Consider the following 14,890-nt stretch of genomic DNA (forward strand, 5'->3'; position numbering starts at 1 on the left):
AAAGACTGGCCCTGATATATCCCCAAGAAACTGACGGTAAAACGCGCATCGACAGCCGACTTTATCTTCTACGTAAACGGGTCTCAAATTTCGTACTGACAAGAGCAACAGCCGAATTCATCTTGTTTTGTTTCCGTCGTCCGTTTTTCAATCTGCAACGTGCAGCAGCAGCCGTATCTTCGTTTCATTTTGGCTGGTTTATCTCAGTACAGATACTAGTAGATGGCAGCACCGCAGCGTTATCCACTCAAAACTCTTCAGTGCAACGGCAAAATTACCATACAATTAACGAAGCGATTCGGAGCCGAGCAAACCCAACTGAAGAAATCGACGCCAGCTAATAACGCGACAGGATCAACCAACAGTTGTTTTCCCTTGTGAATTGTGATGCTACCAGGAATGAAACCTTCCTATTATGAACGGAACATCTCATTTCGCACAAAAAAAAAAGAACGAAACATCTCGTGCCATGTCGTCAGAGGCGCACAAGAACTAAAAGCAGAGGAGGGCTTTTTATTTTTTGTTACGAAAATGGAATCAGATTAGATTTTGTGTACGTCGCGGGCAGACCTACACTTTGACCTGGACTTCTTCGCCACCGGCTCTGTTGGCAGGCCTGCCGGCACACACAGAGGTTCTCAACCAACGTGGGCTTGACTCGGTCGGAGCAGTTCAAGGAGCTTCAGGAGGACGTGCATTTCTCAGTCGACAGTCGATAAGCGACACCCCCGTAGTACAACAACTTGCAACACAGAAACAGATTCTTTAACTGTACAACAACTAGATGCAGGTGGGCACATGGTCGGGCTCCAGGGCCACGAGCAGCAGGCGTCGGTGATCACGGCCTGCGGACCCCACAGCAGAGGCAACTGGTGTCGTGGCAACATGAACTGGAGCAAAGACGCTTCTTTCAATCACCACATCCCAAAGAAAAAGAAACGAGAGCAGAGCCAGAAACCAGGCATCTTTCAGTCACGGCATCCCAAGGCAAAAGAGAAGGAAAGTAGTACCAGGCAGGCAGTTGCAGTTGCAGTTCAACATTCAACATTCATTAGCAAGGGCCACATAAAAGTTCAACATGACATAATAGATGCGGATTAGCAAATTACGCAGTTAAATTCCTACAAGTCCACCGCACAGTTCTCCGTTGTGGTAATACGAAGAGGGAGCACACCACAGGAACACCCCAACAAGCCATTTCTGCACCTCATTCTCAGCCACACGAAACTGAAGAACCTACGCCCAACCCAAGCCCATCTCTGGACCTCTTGATAATATCTGCGGAGCAACAATCAACATTATTAGTCACAACAAGGTTGTACTGTTCCTTATATTTCACAATATTTGTATGATTCAAACACTGAACATTAGCTTCAACATCGTGGAAACTAGGCCGAAAGCTCCAAAGTCGAATCATCTAAGCTATTGGACAAAACCAATGGAACAGTTCATTTCAAGTGGCACACCTTCAACTTCTCCATTTTTTTTATCGAAAGCCTTCAGTTTCTATTGTTAACATATTCTAACTAAGTCTTTGGCTACATCAGAAGCTAAAAGACCAGTTGTTCAAATACCTCGATCAGAGGTAAATGCATAAAACAGGTGCAATCAGTTTGAACCTAATAGGTATACTTTTCATAAATATATGAGCTAGATAGTCAGTACTAAATCAAAAAAATTAAATTCATGCAGAAGAAAAGCCTCAAGAAAGATAGTCAGTAGAAAATCGAAATATACGAGCTACATAGTCAAGGGATCCCTCCAGCCAATGTGCCGTTGCATGCTGGTGTTTCGCCGCCATCATTGTCTACCATCCTATTAATTAATAATCACTACTTCCTTCAGCTCTCAATTGATCAAGGCTAAATTTGACTATGCAAGTGCTCCACACATAGCAGGTTTTATTGCCTTCCCTCAAAAGGGAAGATTTATTTGGATGTAACTGCTCCTTATTCAATCATGATTCACTCCAACGATGACTGCCGTGTATAGCAGATTACAGTACGTATGTTTAACTAATAAAGAGTCAAGAATAGCAGATTTCATATCCATTTGGAGGTGATAGGGGTTGGTAAATTCCTAAAGCTCTAAGTGGAGTATCTTTTGGCTTGGTATGAAGGATGGCAGATTCATAACGGTCATCACAAAGGCTGTAAAGATCATCTTTGATGATTGTACAGCATCTCTTGATGAACAACCCGTTAAAGCTGTCAAGGCCAGGGTAATTTGCTTGACCACATTATCAACCTCCTATCCAGAGAAGGGGTCCGAGAGGTAGCCAAAGACCATCAACCTGTTGCGCAAGCTCAGAAAGATCAAACAAGTGGGGGTTGGCCACGGCAGATAATCTGTTACCGAACATTCTCGAGATGATAGCAGCTTTGACTTCATCCTCATCAGTTGAGGAGCCCTAACGGTGCAGCAACTACTTCACAACGGTGCAGCGGAAACAGCGACGATAACTTTAACCCACGTAGCGAGCCATAACCAACAGGCAAGCTGACTGGGGAAGCGGCCTAGTTCGCATCGACGTCATCGAAGAACACATCTTCATAACCTGTATCTTCCATACCTGGCCAAGTTGATAGCCAGGGACAAGCCAGGTGAGTACGTTTGAATGTACTCGCAGGCAACCCAAGGAACGTAATAGCAGAATATTCATGCAAGGCTCAGTACAAAGGAAAGGCTTCTATACTAAGTTCAAAAATTTGCGGAAAGCTGGTTTTTAATGCACATGTCCTACTTTTGGAAATCAACAAGGCCTCGAGGTCCGAAGAACCACGGAGCCTCAGGTTACAGATATCAACATAAACAGGTTAAGTTCAACACTAAATCATCTCATCATCAAGTCTGGGTACCTATTATCCCTCATTATCATCATCAGCATCTTTCCCATAGGCATGACTAGAAGAGCTACGGCCAAGCACAGAAACTGCGTGTTGTTCCTGGCATGTGCCATGGCGAATGACTGGCTAGTTAATTAATCCTCTTCTTGAGTGTTTGGATCGAATCCATCCATCTCAGGTGATATACTTGCCAAAGCCGGATGGCTCCTCTCCCTTCTCCTCCTTCGTCCCCTCGCGCGCCGCTCCCCTCCTCCCCCCCTGCCCTCGCCGTGGCCCATGGCTCCCCCCTCCCCCACTCCCCTCCCTTCCCTCCCGCCGCCCCCCCCCCCCCCGTCTTCTGCGAGTCGGGATGGCTCTCCCTGCTCCTCTTCGGCGGCGTCCTTCCCCGGATCGCGTTTCTGGGCGCTGGGCGACTCGGTGGAGTCGGATTCTGACTCGGCGGAGGATGCCTCGTCGGGTGCGGTCTCGCTGGTGCCGCCCGTGCTGGCGCCGGGCCGCGTCCGGAAATTTTCTCCGGGTGGCAGGGGCCGGCCGGTGTCGCTTCCCTCTGGGTCGTCTAGGTGGTGGTGCGTTGGCCGGCGTCGGCGCCGTGCGGGACGGGGCCCGGCACCCTCTCCTGAGTGTGGTCTCCTCGGTTCCTCCCCGTCCGTTGGCCTGTTGGATTTGGGTGTTGGTGCTTCTCCGGTCGCTTGTCCTATTCGCCGCCCTCCTCGCCGGCCTGGGCTGGTGCGGCGGCGGCGGCCTCGCCGGTGTGTGCGGGGGCGAGCGGTGGCCAAACCCTAGATCCGGTCTGTTCTTTGGTCGATATGGGCCTTGGTGAGCTCGTGGGCCTGGCGGCGCCTGGATCGTCTCGAGATAGGCCGCCCGGGCCCCCGGCTCTGTCGTCCCTCGTGTCTTTCCCCCCCCCTCTCGTCTATGGGCCCGGGGCAGTTGGTTGTGGCCACTGCTCCGCGTCCGCCCTCTCGTCTAGATGCACTAATCCACCCTTCTGCCTCATCTGCCGCTCGGACGGCCATCTCACTGTCGACTGCCGTAACCGTACCAAGATTCCCTCTTTCATCCAGTTTGGCTTGGGTATTCCCGGATGTTCTTTCTTCGCTCTGGATGCTGTTGTTCCTGTGGTGATGGTTGCGCCGTCCCTTTCTAACGTGGCCATCGTCACGCTGCGTGGTCAGCTGATCTCTCCGCAGACCCTCTTGGATGGATTGAAAATTTGGGACGATGGTGGCTGGGATTGGCAGGTGCGCCAGCTTTCAGAGTATGAATTTGCAGTGGTTTTTCCCTCTAAGGACTGTCTACGGATGATCTCCTCGTGCACCAGTTTTACCCTCCCCCTCAACCAGCTTGTGGTTTCTGTCAAAGCAGCTACTTGTGGTGCCAAGGCGGTGGGCCCGCTTAGCAAGATCTGGGTGTTGGGTGCTAGTTGACAACGTGCCCGTGGGGCTTCGATCTGTGGAGTTCATGATGGCGTTTGGTAAGCTCATTGGCAAGCCCGTGGAGGTGGATTCGGAATCCCTGGGCAAGGTTGGCCCGGTTCATCTCAATGTCTGGTGCATCGACCCCGTTTGTGTTCATGGCTCTGTGGATGTCTTCCCTTCTCCTGAGGGTGTGTGACTTCGGGTTCGGGTGGAGGGTGCAGAACCCCGTGCTCCCCCTCCACCCCCGCCTCCTCCTTCCAAGCCTTCGGACCAGGACAAGGATGACACGCAGGGGGATGGGTCGGCTGGGAGGCAGAACCCAAGTGGAGGAACTGATCCGCGTTTCACACAGTCTGAATGGGATAAGCTGGATTCGGATGAACGCGAGCTGCTCAAGGACAATGCCCCTGCCCCTAACCCTCAGAAGGAGGACCTGGCTTCTCGTGCCGCTGTTGCTGGTAAGGGGACCCCCATCTCTGGAGTTTGCTCCAATGTGCCTACTCGCCCGCAGTCTCCCTCCTTCTCTGGGATCGAGGACCTTCCAGCTTCCCCCTTGCGCTCCACCGAGCCCTCATCTAAGAAGAAAAAGAAGTCTTCGGTCCGGAAATTTTCGGCTAAGAGTCGGGCCTCCTCCACTTCCAAGCCGTCAGCGACGGGTTTGGCTCGGCGTCTGGACAAGGACCTGGGCTCCGTCTCGGGGTCTGGCCCTGGGCCGGCGTCGCCGATTCGGTGCTCCCCTGTGCTGCACTCTCCGGCATCCACGGCGCGGAAGGGCCGGCGTGTGCGCGACTCTGGCGTCTCGATGGCGGTGCGGGCGGAGCGGCGTGCCGCGGCCAAGGACCTCCCTCCTTCATGTTCGTCTGCCCAACCATCTCTCCCTGCCTCCCCTGTTTGCCTTGTTTTACCAGCTCTGTCAGATGACCATTTGCTGCATATCATGTCTGATATTGGGGTGGCTGCGATACCGGGGATGAGCTCCCCATCTCACCTTCTTTCTGTCATTGCTAAGGCCGTTGAGGCCGCGAAAGGTGTTGGTCCTGCTGATGCTCAGGGCCAAGCCGGGGGGCTGGAGGCGACAAATGGTTGTGGCCAGTCGTCGGCCCCCCCGGTCCTTTCTAAGGTGGGGCGTCCCAAGCGATCTAAGCCTTGTGGGGCTCCGTGCAGATCGAGTCTCCGTATTAAAAACCTTTCCTTCAAATGAGAGCCCTATTCTGGAATATTCGTGGTTTCGGTGCTAGGGGGCGCCGTGACCAGATTCATGACTTGGTTTGTGGTGAACATATTGACATTTTAGGGCTGGTCGAAACGTTCAAGGAATCCTTTTCCCCTTCTGAACTCTCTGCGATAGTTGGGATGGATAGGTTTGATTGGCACCTTCTCCCCGCCTCGGGCCACTCTGGGGGAATCTTGATTGGGTCCAAGCGGGACATTTTTGATTTCATTACTTTTGATCATGGCATCTTTTGGGCTAGCTGTGTGGTTCATCATCGTCGGCTCAACACTTTGTGGGAATTTATGGTGGTTTATGGCCCTGCGGATCAACACTAAGATTGAAACATGTTCTATTCCTCTTCTAATTGGGGGTGATTTCAATTTGTTACGTTCTCCGGCCGACAAGAATAATCCTAATTTCTCCTGGCCTCTTGCCAATGCTTTTAATGATTTCATCAGTAGCTGCGCGCTGCGTGAGCTCCCTAGGGTGGGGGCGCGGTTCACCTGGTCTAACCATCAATCCTCGCCTGTCCGGTTGGTGCTGGACAGGGTTTTTGTTTCTGTTCAGTGGGACTCGCTATTTCCTCGCGCGCTGCTTAAGGCTAGGCCTGCGGTGGGCTCTGATCATGTTCCCCTGATCCTGGATGCGGACATCCTCTCTCTTGTTTCTCCCTCCCGTTTCCAGTTTGATGCTTCTTGGCTGGTTGTGGAGGGTTTTTGCGACATGGTGGCTTCTAAGATCACTAATCTTCTCTCCTCTCCTCACCACTCCTTTGGCCCCTTGGATGATTGGCACAAGCTATCTTATGAGTTGCGTAAATTCTTAAGGGGGTGGTCCCGGAATAGGGCGGCCGAGTTGCGTAGAGACAAGGAGTCCCTCGAATCTCAAATCCGGGATTTGGATCTATCTGCTGACACATCTGGGCTCTCACCTTCTCAGTGGGCTTCTCGCTACTCCCTGGAAGATGCTCTGCTGCTGCTCCACCAACAGTCAGAGATTTACTGGCGCCAATGAGGTGCCCTTAACTGGACCTTAAAAGGGGATGCTATGACGGCCTATTTTTTTGCGATCGCGAATGGCAGGCGCCGCAGGTGTTTCATTGACACTCTGTTGATTGACGGTGTTAGAGTTTCTGACCAGTCCCTCATTATGAATCACATTGTCAGTTTCTATTCTACTCTACTCGGCTCTAAGCCGGACCCTGGGCTTGGCCTCTGTCCTGACTTTTGGGGTGAGGGGTCTAAGATCTCTCCGGACGAAAATTCGGACCTGATGGTTCCCTTATCTGATGATGAGATTTGGCAGGTGATTAGCTCGGCTAACCCGCAGGCTGCTTCCGGCCCTGATGGTTTCTCGATCCCCTTCTTCAAAAAATTCTGGCCGCAGTTGCGGCCTCTCATTTGTTTGATCATCCAAGGGTTCTGGTTGGGTACGGTGGACATTTCTCGCCTTAACTACGCTGTCATTACCCTTATTCCTAAAGTCAAGGGCGCGGATTTGATCTCGCAATTCAGGCCGATCGCCCTTATTAATAACTTCGCCAAGTTTCCGGCTAAAGGGTTAGCCACTCGTCTCTCCCCCATTGCCCACCGTACCATTAGCCCTTTCCAGTCGGCTTTCATCAAGGGTCGTTTCATTCTGGACGGGGTCCTCTGTTTGCATGAAATCGTTCATGATCTTAAGATTCGTAAGTCGAAAGCGGTGATTCTAAAATTAGACTTTGAGAAGGCCTATGACTCGGTGAGTTGGCATTTTCTGCGTAGAGTTTTATTGGCCAAAGGGTTCGAGGGGCCCCTCGTCCATAGGATTATGCAGTTGGTCTCGGGAGGCCACACTGCCATCAATGTTAATGGTCAGGTTAGCAAATTCTTTGCCAATGGTAGGGGCCTGAGGCAAGGCGATCCTGCCTCTCCCATCCTATTCAATTTCGTTGCAGATGCTTTATCTCGCCTCCTTTCTAGGGCGGCTGCCACTGGGCACATTACTCCGGTTTGCTCTAATCTCATTCCCCATGGTCTCACCCATCTCCAATATGCGGACGACACTATTATTCTGGTCGAGATGAATGAGGCCTGCCTTGCCCACCTCAAATTTATTTTACTTTGCTTCGAGGCTATGTCGGGGCTTAAGATTAACTTTGCCAAGAGCGAAGTAGTTGTGACTGGTGTGGACGAGTCGGAAGCCGCGCGAGTGGCCCACCTTCTTAACTGTAAGCAGGGCTCCTATCCGTTCAAATACTTGGGGTTGCCTATTTCCCCGGATGTGCTACATGCCAAAGATTTTGCCCCGATAGTCACTAAGGTGGGAAACAGGGTCCTTCCCTGGCGGGGTAGATATAATACGAACGCTGGTAAAGTGGCCCTAATTAATGCTTGTCTCTCCTCCCTCCCCATGTTCCTTATGGGCTTCTTTCTCTTGTCGGCTGGGATTCATGCTGGTTTTGACAAACACCGTGGGGCGTTTTACTGGAATGCTGCGGACAACCGTCGCAAATATCGCTTCGTCAAATGGAAATTGATGTGCAGGCCCAAAAACCTTGGGGGGTTAGGGATTCTCAATACTTCCATCATGAACCAATGCTTGATGATTAAATGGTGGTGGAAGATTATGAGCGCTGAGGATCAACCCCTTTGGCTGTTGATCCTTAAGGCTAAATATTTCCCATCCTCAAGCCCGATGTTCGCTCTGCCGCGTGGTGGCTCTCAGTTTTGGAAGTCTCTGGTCAAAGTTAGACCTGTTTTTCAATCTTTTGTTAAGTTTGTTGTTGGGGATGGTTCCTCTATTCGGTTTTGGCTTGATTGGTGGTGTGGAGATTCACCTCTCTCGGTGACCTTCCCTACCCTTTTCTCTTACTGCTCTGAACCTAATATTTCTATTGCGAAGCTTGCTTCCCAGGGGTGGAACCTGGCCTTCCGCCGTTCTCTGTCGCCTGTAGAGTTTGAAGATTGGCAACGTCTTACTGCCCTCTTCCCTACGCTCTCGACGGTCAGGGACTCGGTGCTCTGGCCGCTTTCTGCCTCTGGGCGGTTTTCTGTTAAGTCGCTCTATTCTAAGCTAGTTGGTGGCACACCTACCAGTCGTTTTTTCCCAAGTTTGGAAGGCCCGTATTCCCCCTAAGATAAAAAATTTCTTGTGGCAAGCCTTTCGAGGCCGGCTGCCCTCGGCTGATCAGATTCGTAAGAGAAACGGGCCGGGTTCCCAGTTTTGTGCTCTTTGTGGTGAGGTGGAGGACTCGGATCATATCTTTTTTCACTGTCACCTGGCTAAGCTTATTTGGAGTTGTGTGCGGGACTGGCTTCATGTGTCTTGGGCCCCTGCCTCCTTTGCTGAGTTGCGCAGCCTGGCATCCAACCTTTCCGGTGTTTCTAGACGGATCTTTTGGGTGGGCTTGGGGGCTTTATGCTGGTCTCTGTGGACTACTAGGAACAAATTTACTATCGAGCACATGTTTCCGGCTAAACCGGCTGACTGCTTATTTAAATCGTGTGCTCTCCTGCAGCAGTGGAAATCATTGACTAAGGCCGACGACCAAGAGGCGCTATCTATGCTGATCGACAAAATCCGGACCACGGCGTCTCAGTTATGCAGACAAGAGCACGATGCTTGAGGGATTCTTTTGGGCCTGAGTCTTTAGCTTAGTTGGTTCCTTCTATTCCGGCCTGCGTGCCGTGTACTGGCGTGGGAGCCATGTACCATGACTTTATTCGCGTTGTCTTGCCCAGCGTTGGGGCTTGGGTGTGTTTGATACGTTTCGGTGATGCTGTTGCTACCTGCCTTATGGCTTTATTTATAAAGTCGGGCGTATGCCTTTCCTCTAAAAAAAGCATCTTTCCCATATCATCACCGTCCTTATCATCATCAGGTTTTTATGGACATAGTCTAAGCGGGGTCATTCCAACTGCCCTTAAGCGAGGCCAACGGCTATTCGAATAGATTTACACTCTGCAGAGGTAGCACACTTTACCCACAAGAACCGGAGAGCTTTCGTGTCAACCACGACTTCTCACCACACAACTGACTTGCACCTGAGACAAGCCTCCGATCAATACCTTTCCTCAGACGACACTATTAGAGAGACCACACACTGGTACTCGTTCCCCGTGCAACGTCCTCATCATAACATTTTTGTATAAGGAGCTACAAGTCCCAGACCCATCATCTCACCCACACACGAGGGTACCAACGATGTGTCCGCTGCCGATATAAATCAAGCATAGCCACCGATCGAATAGTGACCGCGTGCCGAGATTGGCTACAACCGCACTCGTCACTAGAAATGTGGGCCCTCTTGTAGTATCAAACAAGGTACTCAATAATGCCTCTTTCCCATATAAGAGGTAGTGTGGTTCCGCTAGGTGTTGGGCCGACAACACATCTTAGCATCTAATCCTTTCCGAAAACATTGGTTTACTTCCTCCCTCGGGAACCTTCGTTACCCGACCGGGTTTTCACAGAACTTTTGTAATGGTTTTTTTTTTGCTTGTCCAACCTATAAGCTTGCTACCCATTTTGCATGGCTAAGCAACTACCATAGCATTTAGTTATGCCCATTTGTGTTTCCCGGGTTATCAAGGTCAAGGTAATAACGGCATCTAGGGTGTCACCTATGTCATGCAAATAGGATCAACTACTAGAAGCGCATAATCATAAGTTTTGATGCACGAAAATAAACTACATCATGAGCAAAACTTGGGTGAATCAACATGGTCAAAAGGTTGCTTGCCTGGCTCAGCAAAGTCTTCAAATGCTTCTGGTCTTTCTCCAAATACTCCATCTACTTCGTCAACTAACGTCGAGAGCAATCACAATAATAAACACAACAAGGCAGAAAATAAAAGTGCTCTAAAAATAGGAATTTCACTTTTCTAGTACCTCTCTGGCTATAAAATAACCAGAGTAACCCTACTAATTTTAGAGCTACTGATATTTTTGAACATTTCATATAGGTGGAATCAATGGAATAATGAACATCCAAGAAGTTCACAAAATGCCTTTTGTAAAAATGAGTGAAGGTACTCATTAAATAAGGCACGATTTTAGAAACATTTAGAAATTGGTTTCAATGGATTTGGAGTTCAAATGATTTTCCTAGGGATTTGCAAGGTCGACATAAAGGAAGAAATGGCCTATTTAATGGGTCAGACAGAAACTAGGCACATGAGAAATGTTCACTATGACTAGATAAATAGATATTGATTTATGAAACACCTAGGAATTTGAATCAGCTTATTCGGAGCTAGGATGGATATTCTGGAGATGTTCAAAGTAGACTTTATATATGAGGATATGGCCAAAATAATGGTTGTGCAGAAAATGCTACATGGAAAAGTGTACATGGTACACCATTGGATAGATCATGAAATTAGGGGCATGCAGGAATTTGAATCATCAAATTTGGATTTGAAATGAATATTCTAGGAACATTCGAATCTCTGGATAATTAGAAAAGAAAAGGCAACAACCTGCCTGGCTGGATCTGGCGGCGCAAAGGCGTGTACCAGGCGCAACTTAGCAGAGCAGCGAACTGGGCCTGGCCCAACTACTCGTGCGCGCGCTGGAGGGCGATGTCAAAGACTGGTTGCAGTCGGCGGGAGTCTTAGAATTTAGCATTTGTGCTCTGGGGCGCGAGTGCCAACGGTTTTTTTTGTACGTCCTCCTGTGGGGGCACGATGAGTGCACCCACTAGGTGTAGTCCCCGAAACTACCGTCGATTGCTGGCAATCGGCGGGTCTTTTTGAACTGACACTTTGATGTTTTTGGCACTTGGAGTGCCGCCCCCACACGGCTGCCAGAGTGTGGCGCTTTAATGGTATTGGATAAAACCTTGATGTATGTGGACTCTTCGGTCATGCAACGGTCCATTACTCTAGAAAATATTAATATTTAAAAGAAACTTCTAGAGGGAAATTACATATATGAGTTAGAGTGACAAAGAAAGGCATGTTCATAAAATATTTAAGCAAACCACCTACAAGGCTAATATTGAACAATAATTGCAAGCGAGCACTAGGTATTACAACAATTCCAAATGAGCAGCAATGTGAGATGGCAATTTATATAGGCCCAAGTTAATAAACGAAGTTCGAGCCAAATGCTAATGTATTGTTGGGTATCAATTACTCCCTCTGTCCGGAAATAACCGTCCTTCAAACGGATGTATCTAGACGTCAACGTCTAGATACATCCGTTTGAGCGACACTTATTTCCAGATGGAGGAAGTACTTGTGTAGAGGGGACAACATACAAATGACAAATCACACTCAGACTTCACAGATCCCTAGCCATAGAGATACCAAATGCAATGTTGCAACCACTAAAAAGTAAATAGAAAATATAGACGAAGCAAGGTAAAGGAAAAATAAATCATTCTGCTACTACTTAAAGATAAGGTTACTTACTCAGTTAATACATCACAATAGCATATCCATCTGATGAATCATCTTATGTATTATGTAAAAGTTCAGCTCCATCATGTCCACCACCAATACGCTTGCCTACAAGGGGGTATTCTAGCCATTAGGTGCCTCATTTCCAGAAACATCTGCACTCCAGCTATGCACTGATACTACTATTCATATCAGATAAAGTAGATACAAGGGCGCATCGATGAGATATTTTGACAAACTCACATATGGAGTTAAGAGGAAAACAGCTCGGGTTTGATTCATCATGACGAGTATATAAACAAAACCCCATCTACCATCAAATGAAGACAAATATTCTCAAAACAGTATATACTCGGTACCGTCATAGAAATAAAGAATCCCGCACACTCAAACTATTAGCTGAACCGAAGGAAGAAGTTACCTAAAATTACGCTTAAGCTCGCTCCATGCCATATCTGTTAAAATAAAATACACCCATACTAATAAACCCACTAAAAGATGTTTTCCTAAATCATAACCATCACAGGAAATGCCACCACGCAAACATCCGAAAAGAGGACGCTAGAAGAAAATTGCTATATGTTGACAAGATCATCAAGTAGCAAGAAACAATTTAAATAGAGCCACTTAAAATTGCTAGCTTAACACGAAAGGATTTGAGTGGTATTCAACCAACCAATTATAAGTAATATCTTGGTTTTGTTATACCAGCAATGTAAAGGCATATGCTACTACCTCCTGCAGCATAGCCACTTTCGAATGGAAAATAGCGACCCATGAGGGTTTTGGAAACTTTCTTGAACGTCAGGGACTCAAGCTGGATCGTGAAGACGCCAATATGTGTCCATAGGAATACCACATTATTGTACTCAGCAAACCCTAGTATTATTGGGGGCGGCCCTCTCTCAATATCTGAATTCGTGGAAAGTAGTTTATCTAGATTGATAGTTCTTTGCAGCATCCATGAAGCAACACCATCAGAATCGGTCTCCATCTTCCATAATTGGGCGCTGAATTTTGACAGAGAGAGAATACCAAGGCCACCGCCCTCTGCCCGCATAACCTGGAATTGGGCTAGACTATTATTGGCAATATCCAATGGCACCGGTATCACAGCTAGAATCTGCCTCTCCAAATCAAACTCAAGGATGCCATCCAATGTGTTAATTTCTGCCGATCTGTCAATGAGCAACCAGTAAATGGAATGCCCAACTAGCACACTGATAGTTAAGAACATTGTAATCTTGGTGGGAAATTCGCCCTCGCCCATAGTAGAACTAGAAGCCTTGGGTGGAAGCGGTGTCGAGACAATATCACCCCATCCGCCAGTCTCCGATGAGTAAACACGGGCGATTGCCCGTGTATGTTGTTGGTCAGCTGTCTCTGTGCTTACCAAGACCACCTGGAAGTATTGGTTGTCTCCGGCGGCGCGAAACACCGCCCCGCTGGCCCAGGCCTTCTCCAAATCGAACCCCGGGGGAACAGCTAGGTGGTGCTGCTCGACGTTGAAGGTGTCCCACACCAGGAGCTTGTTCCACAATTCGCAGAAGGTGAGTAGGAGGCCATGGCGGGATCCCAAGGGCATCAAGTACCAGATGCGGTCGTCGTCGAGGGTCTCGAGGCACGAAGAGAGGTGGGAATCCGGGACACGATTGGGGGGATCCATTGCAGGTTCGAAGTCCGAGACGTGGTAGAAGAACCCGAGGAGAGGTGGGTTGTGGCGGTGGTGGAGGCGGAAGCGGCGGGAGAAGCCGGGGTCGGAGACGATTCCGAGCCAGCGCTTGGAGATGAGGGAGGCGCGAGGGAGGGAGGACGGATCTGGCGAGAGGCGGAGGAGGATCTCGGAGAGGAGGTTGTCGTCCTCCAGCGGCGGGGCGGCCGCCGGCGGGAGCGGGCGGCGGCTCATCTCCTCACAGCTCATGTGGGAAGTGTCTGGAAGCGGCAACCCACGATGTGAGGTGAGCAGAGTCACGGCTGCCACTGAGATTGAAGCCCAAAGCCCAAAGGTAAATCCTTCCTACTTCGGGAGAGAAAGCCCACTACGCTATACTCCCTCAAATACAAACAGTATACACGGTCTCTCTCTCTCTAAAAAAAAGACAGTATACGCAGAATTTTCTAACTGTTTCTCTGAAGCTAACAAATAGTGTCCTTTTTTTATGGCTGCTGCTACGAATCAGCCGGCTGATTTCTCCAGGAACCGTCAGATACGTCTCTCTTGGTTGTTGGATGAGTCAACAAGATGCCGCTCCCGATCTCCTCTTGCTTTGTTCTCCTTTGGGCCACTGGCCACAGCAAACGCAATGCATGCGTCGTCGTTGGAAATATCACCGCCCCAGCTTGTAGGTGTCACTCCGCCACACAGCAAGACCTTAGGCGTTGCATCGCAGCTCTGCCGCCAACGAGATCCGTGGCCGCAGTACCTTGGGGGTTGCATCGCAGCTTCGCCGCCAGCGAGATCCGTGGGTTGCAGCACTTCGCGTGCTACATTGCAGCTCCGTCGCCGGCCTGCAGCAGCGCAACATCGCGAAGTGCTGCATAGCAGCGCCGGCGAGGCTGTGTTGCAGCACCAGCAGCCACCAATGGTCGTGTGGCAGTGCAACGCTCACGAGTGTTGCATAGCAGCCGTCGGGGATGTCGCATCGGAGTACCGATGTCAAGGACCGTTGTGTCGCAGCACGCCAGCACCGGTTTGTGGTTTCTCGCGCACCAGTAGGTGGAGCATGTGCAGCCATGGTAGACACAACAGGCATGGGTGAGATGTGCAGGGACGAGAAAAGGGGATCGAGCTTGCGCTAGAGGACGAGGAGATAAGGCTAGCAGGTGGGTGGGCCCCACCAAGACGCGTGGCGTCCGTAGCACGTGGTTAACGCGAGTGGAAAATCATCCAGTTGAATATAATCGTTTTTCTTTTTTGATTCATTGGGATGCAAAACTTATTTATGTGAAAAATATTGATTATAATAAAGCATCGTTAGCGCTGTCTACCATGTTCGGCTATATATTCAACAGTTGTTTCTCACGGGT

General features: G+C 49.4%; 1 protein-coding gene across 2 annotated transcripts; it reads right to left on the reverse strand.

The window, feature by feature from the left end:
- Window positions 1-948: 948 nt before the first annotated feature.
- LOC123143428 (uncharacterized) lies at window positions 949-13,853 on the reverse strand. Of its 2 annotated transcripts, none has more exons than XM_044562358.1 (3): window positions 12,572-13,853; window positions 11,876-11,971; window positions 949-1,278 (listed from the first exon to the last, which is right to left on the reverse strand). In XM_044562358.1, exons 1-2 carry the CDS (start codon window positions 13,782-13,784, stop codon window positions 11,919-11,921), a joined length of 1,266 nt encoding a protein of 421 aa, XP_044418293.1. In that variant the 5' UTR covers window positions 13,785-13,853; the 3' UTR covers window positions 949-1,278; window positions 11,876-11,918. The 2 variants fall into 2 exon arrangements, with proteins under 2 accessions (XP_044418293.1, XP_044418294.1); XM_044562359.1 differs by having other exon boundaries at window positions 12,599-13,852.
- Between the last annotated feature and the right edge of the window lie 1,037 nt (window positions 13,854-14,890).

This window comes from Triticum aestivum, chromosome 6D, assembly GCF_018294505.1.
Source record: "Triticum aestivum cultivar Chinese Spring chromosome 6D, IWGSC CS RefSeq v2.1, whole genome shotgun sequence".
NCBI classification, from domain to species: Eukaryota; Viridiplantae; Streptophyta; class Magnoliopsida; order Poales; family Poaceae; genus Triticum; species Triticum aestivum.

What these genes read in the sequence shown, in the direction of transcription:
- LOC123143428 (XM_044562358.1), bottom strand. Translation starts at nt 13,784, where the DNA reads ATGAGCTGTGAGGAGATGAGCCGCCGCCCGCTCCCGCCGGCGGCCGCC. An exon ending in CATATGCCTTTACATTGCTG is followed by an intron (nt 11,972 to 12,571) that starts GTATAACAAAAC and finishes ACCCCCTTGTAG; the next exon opens with GCAAGCGTATTGGTGGTGGA.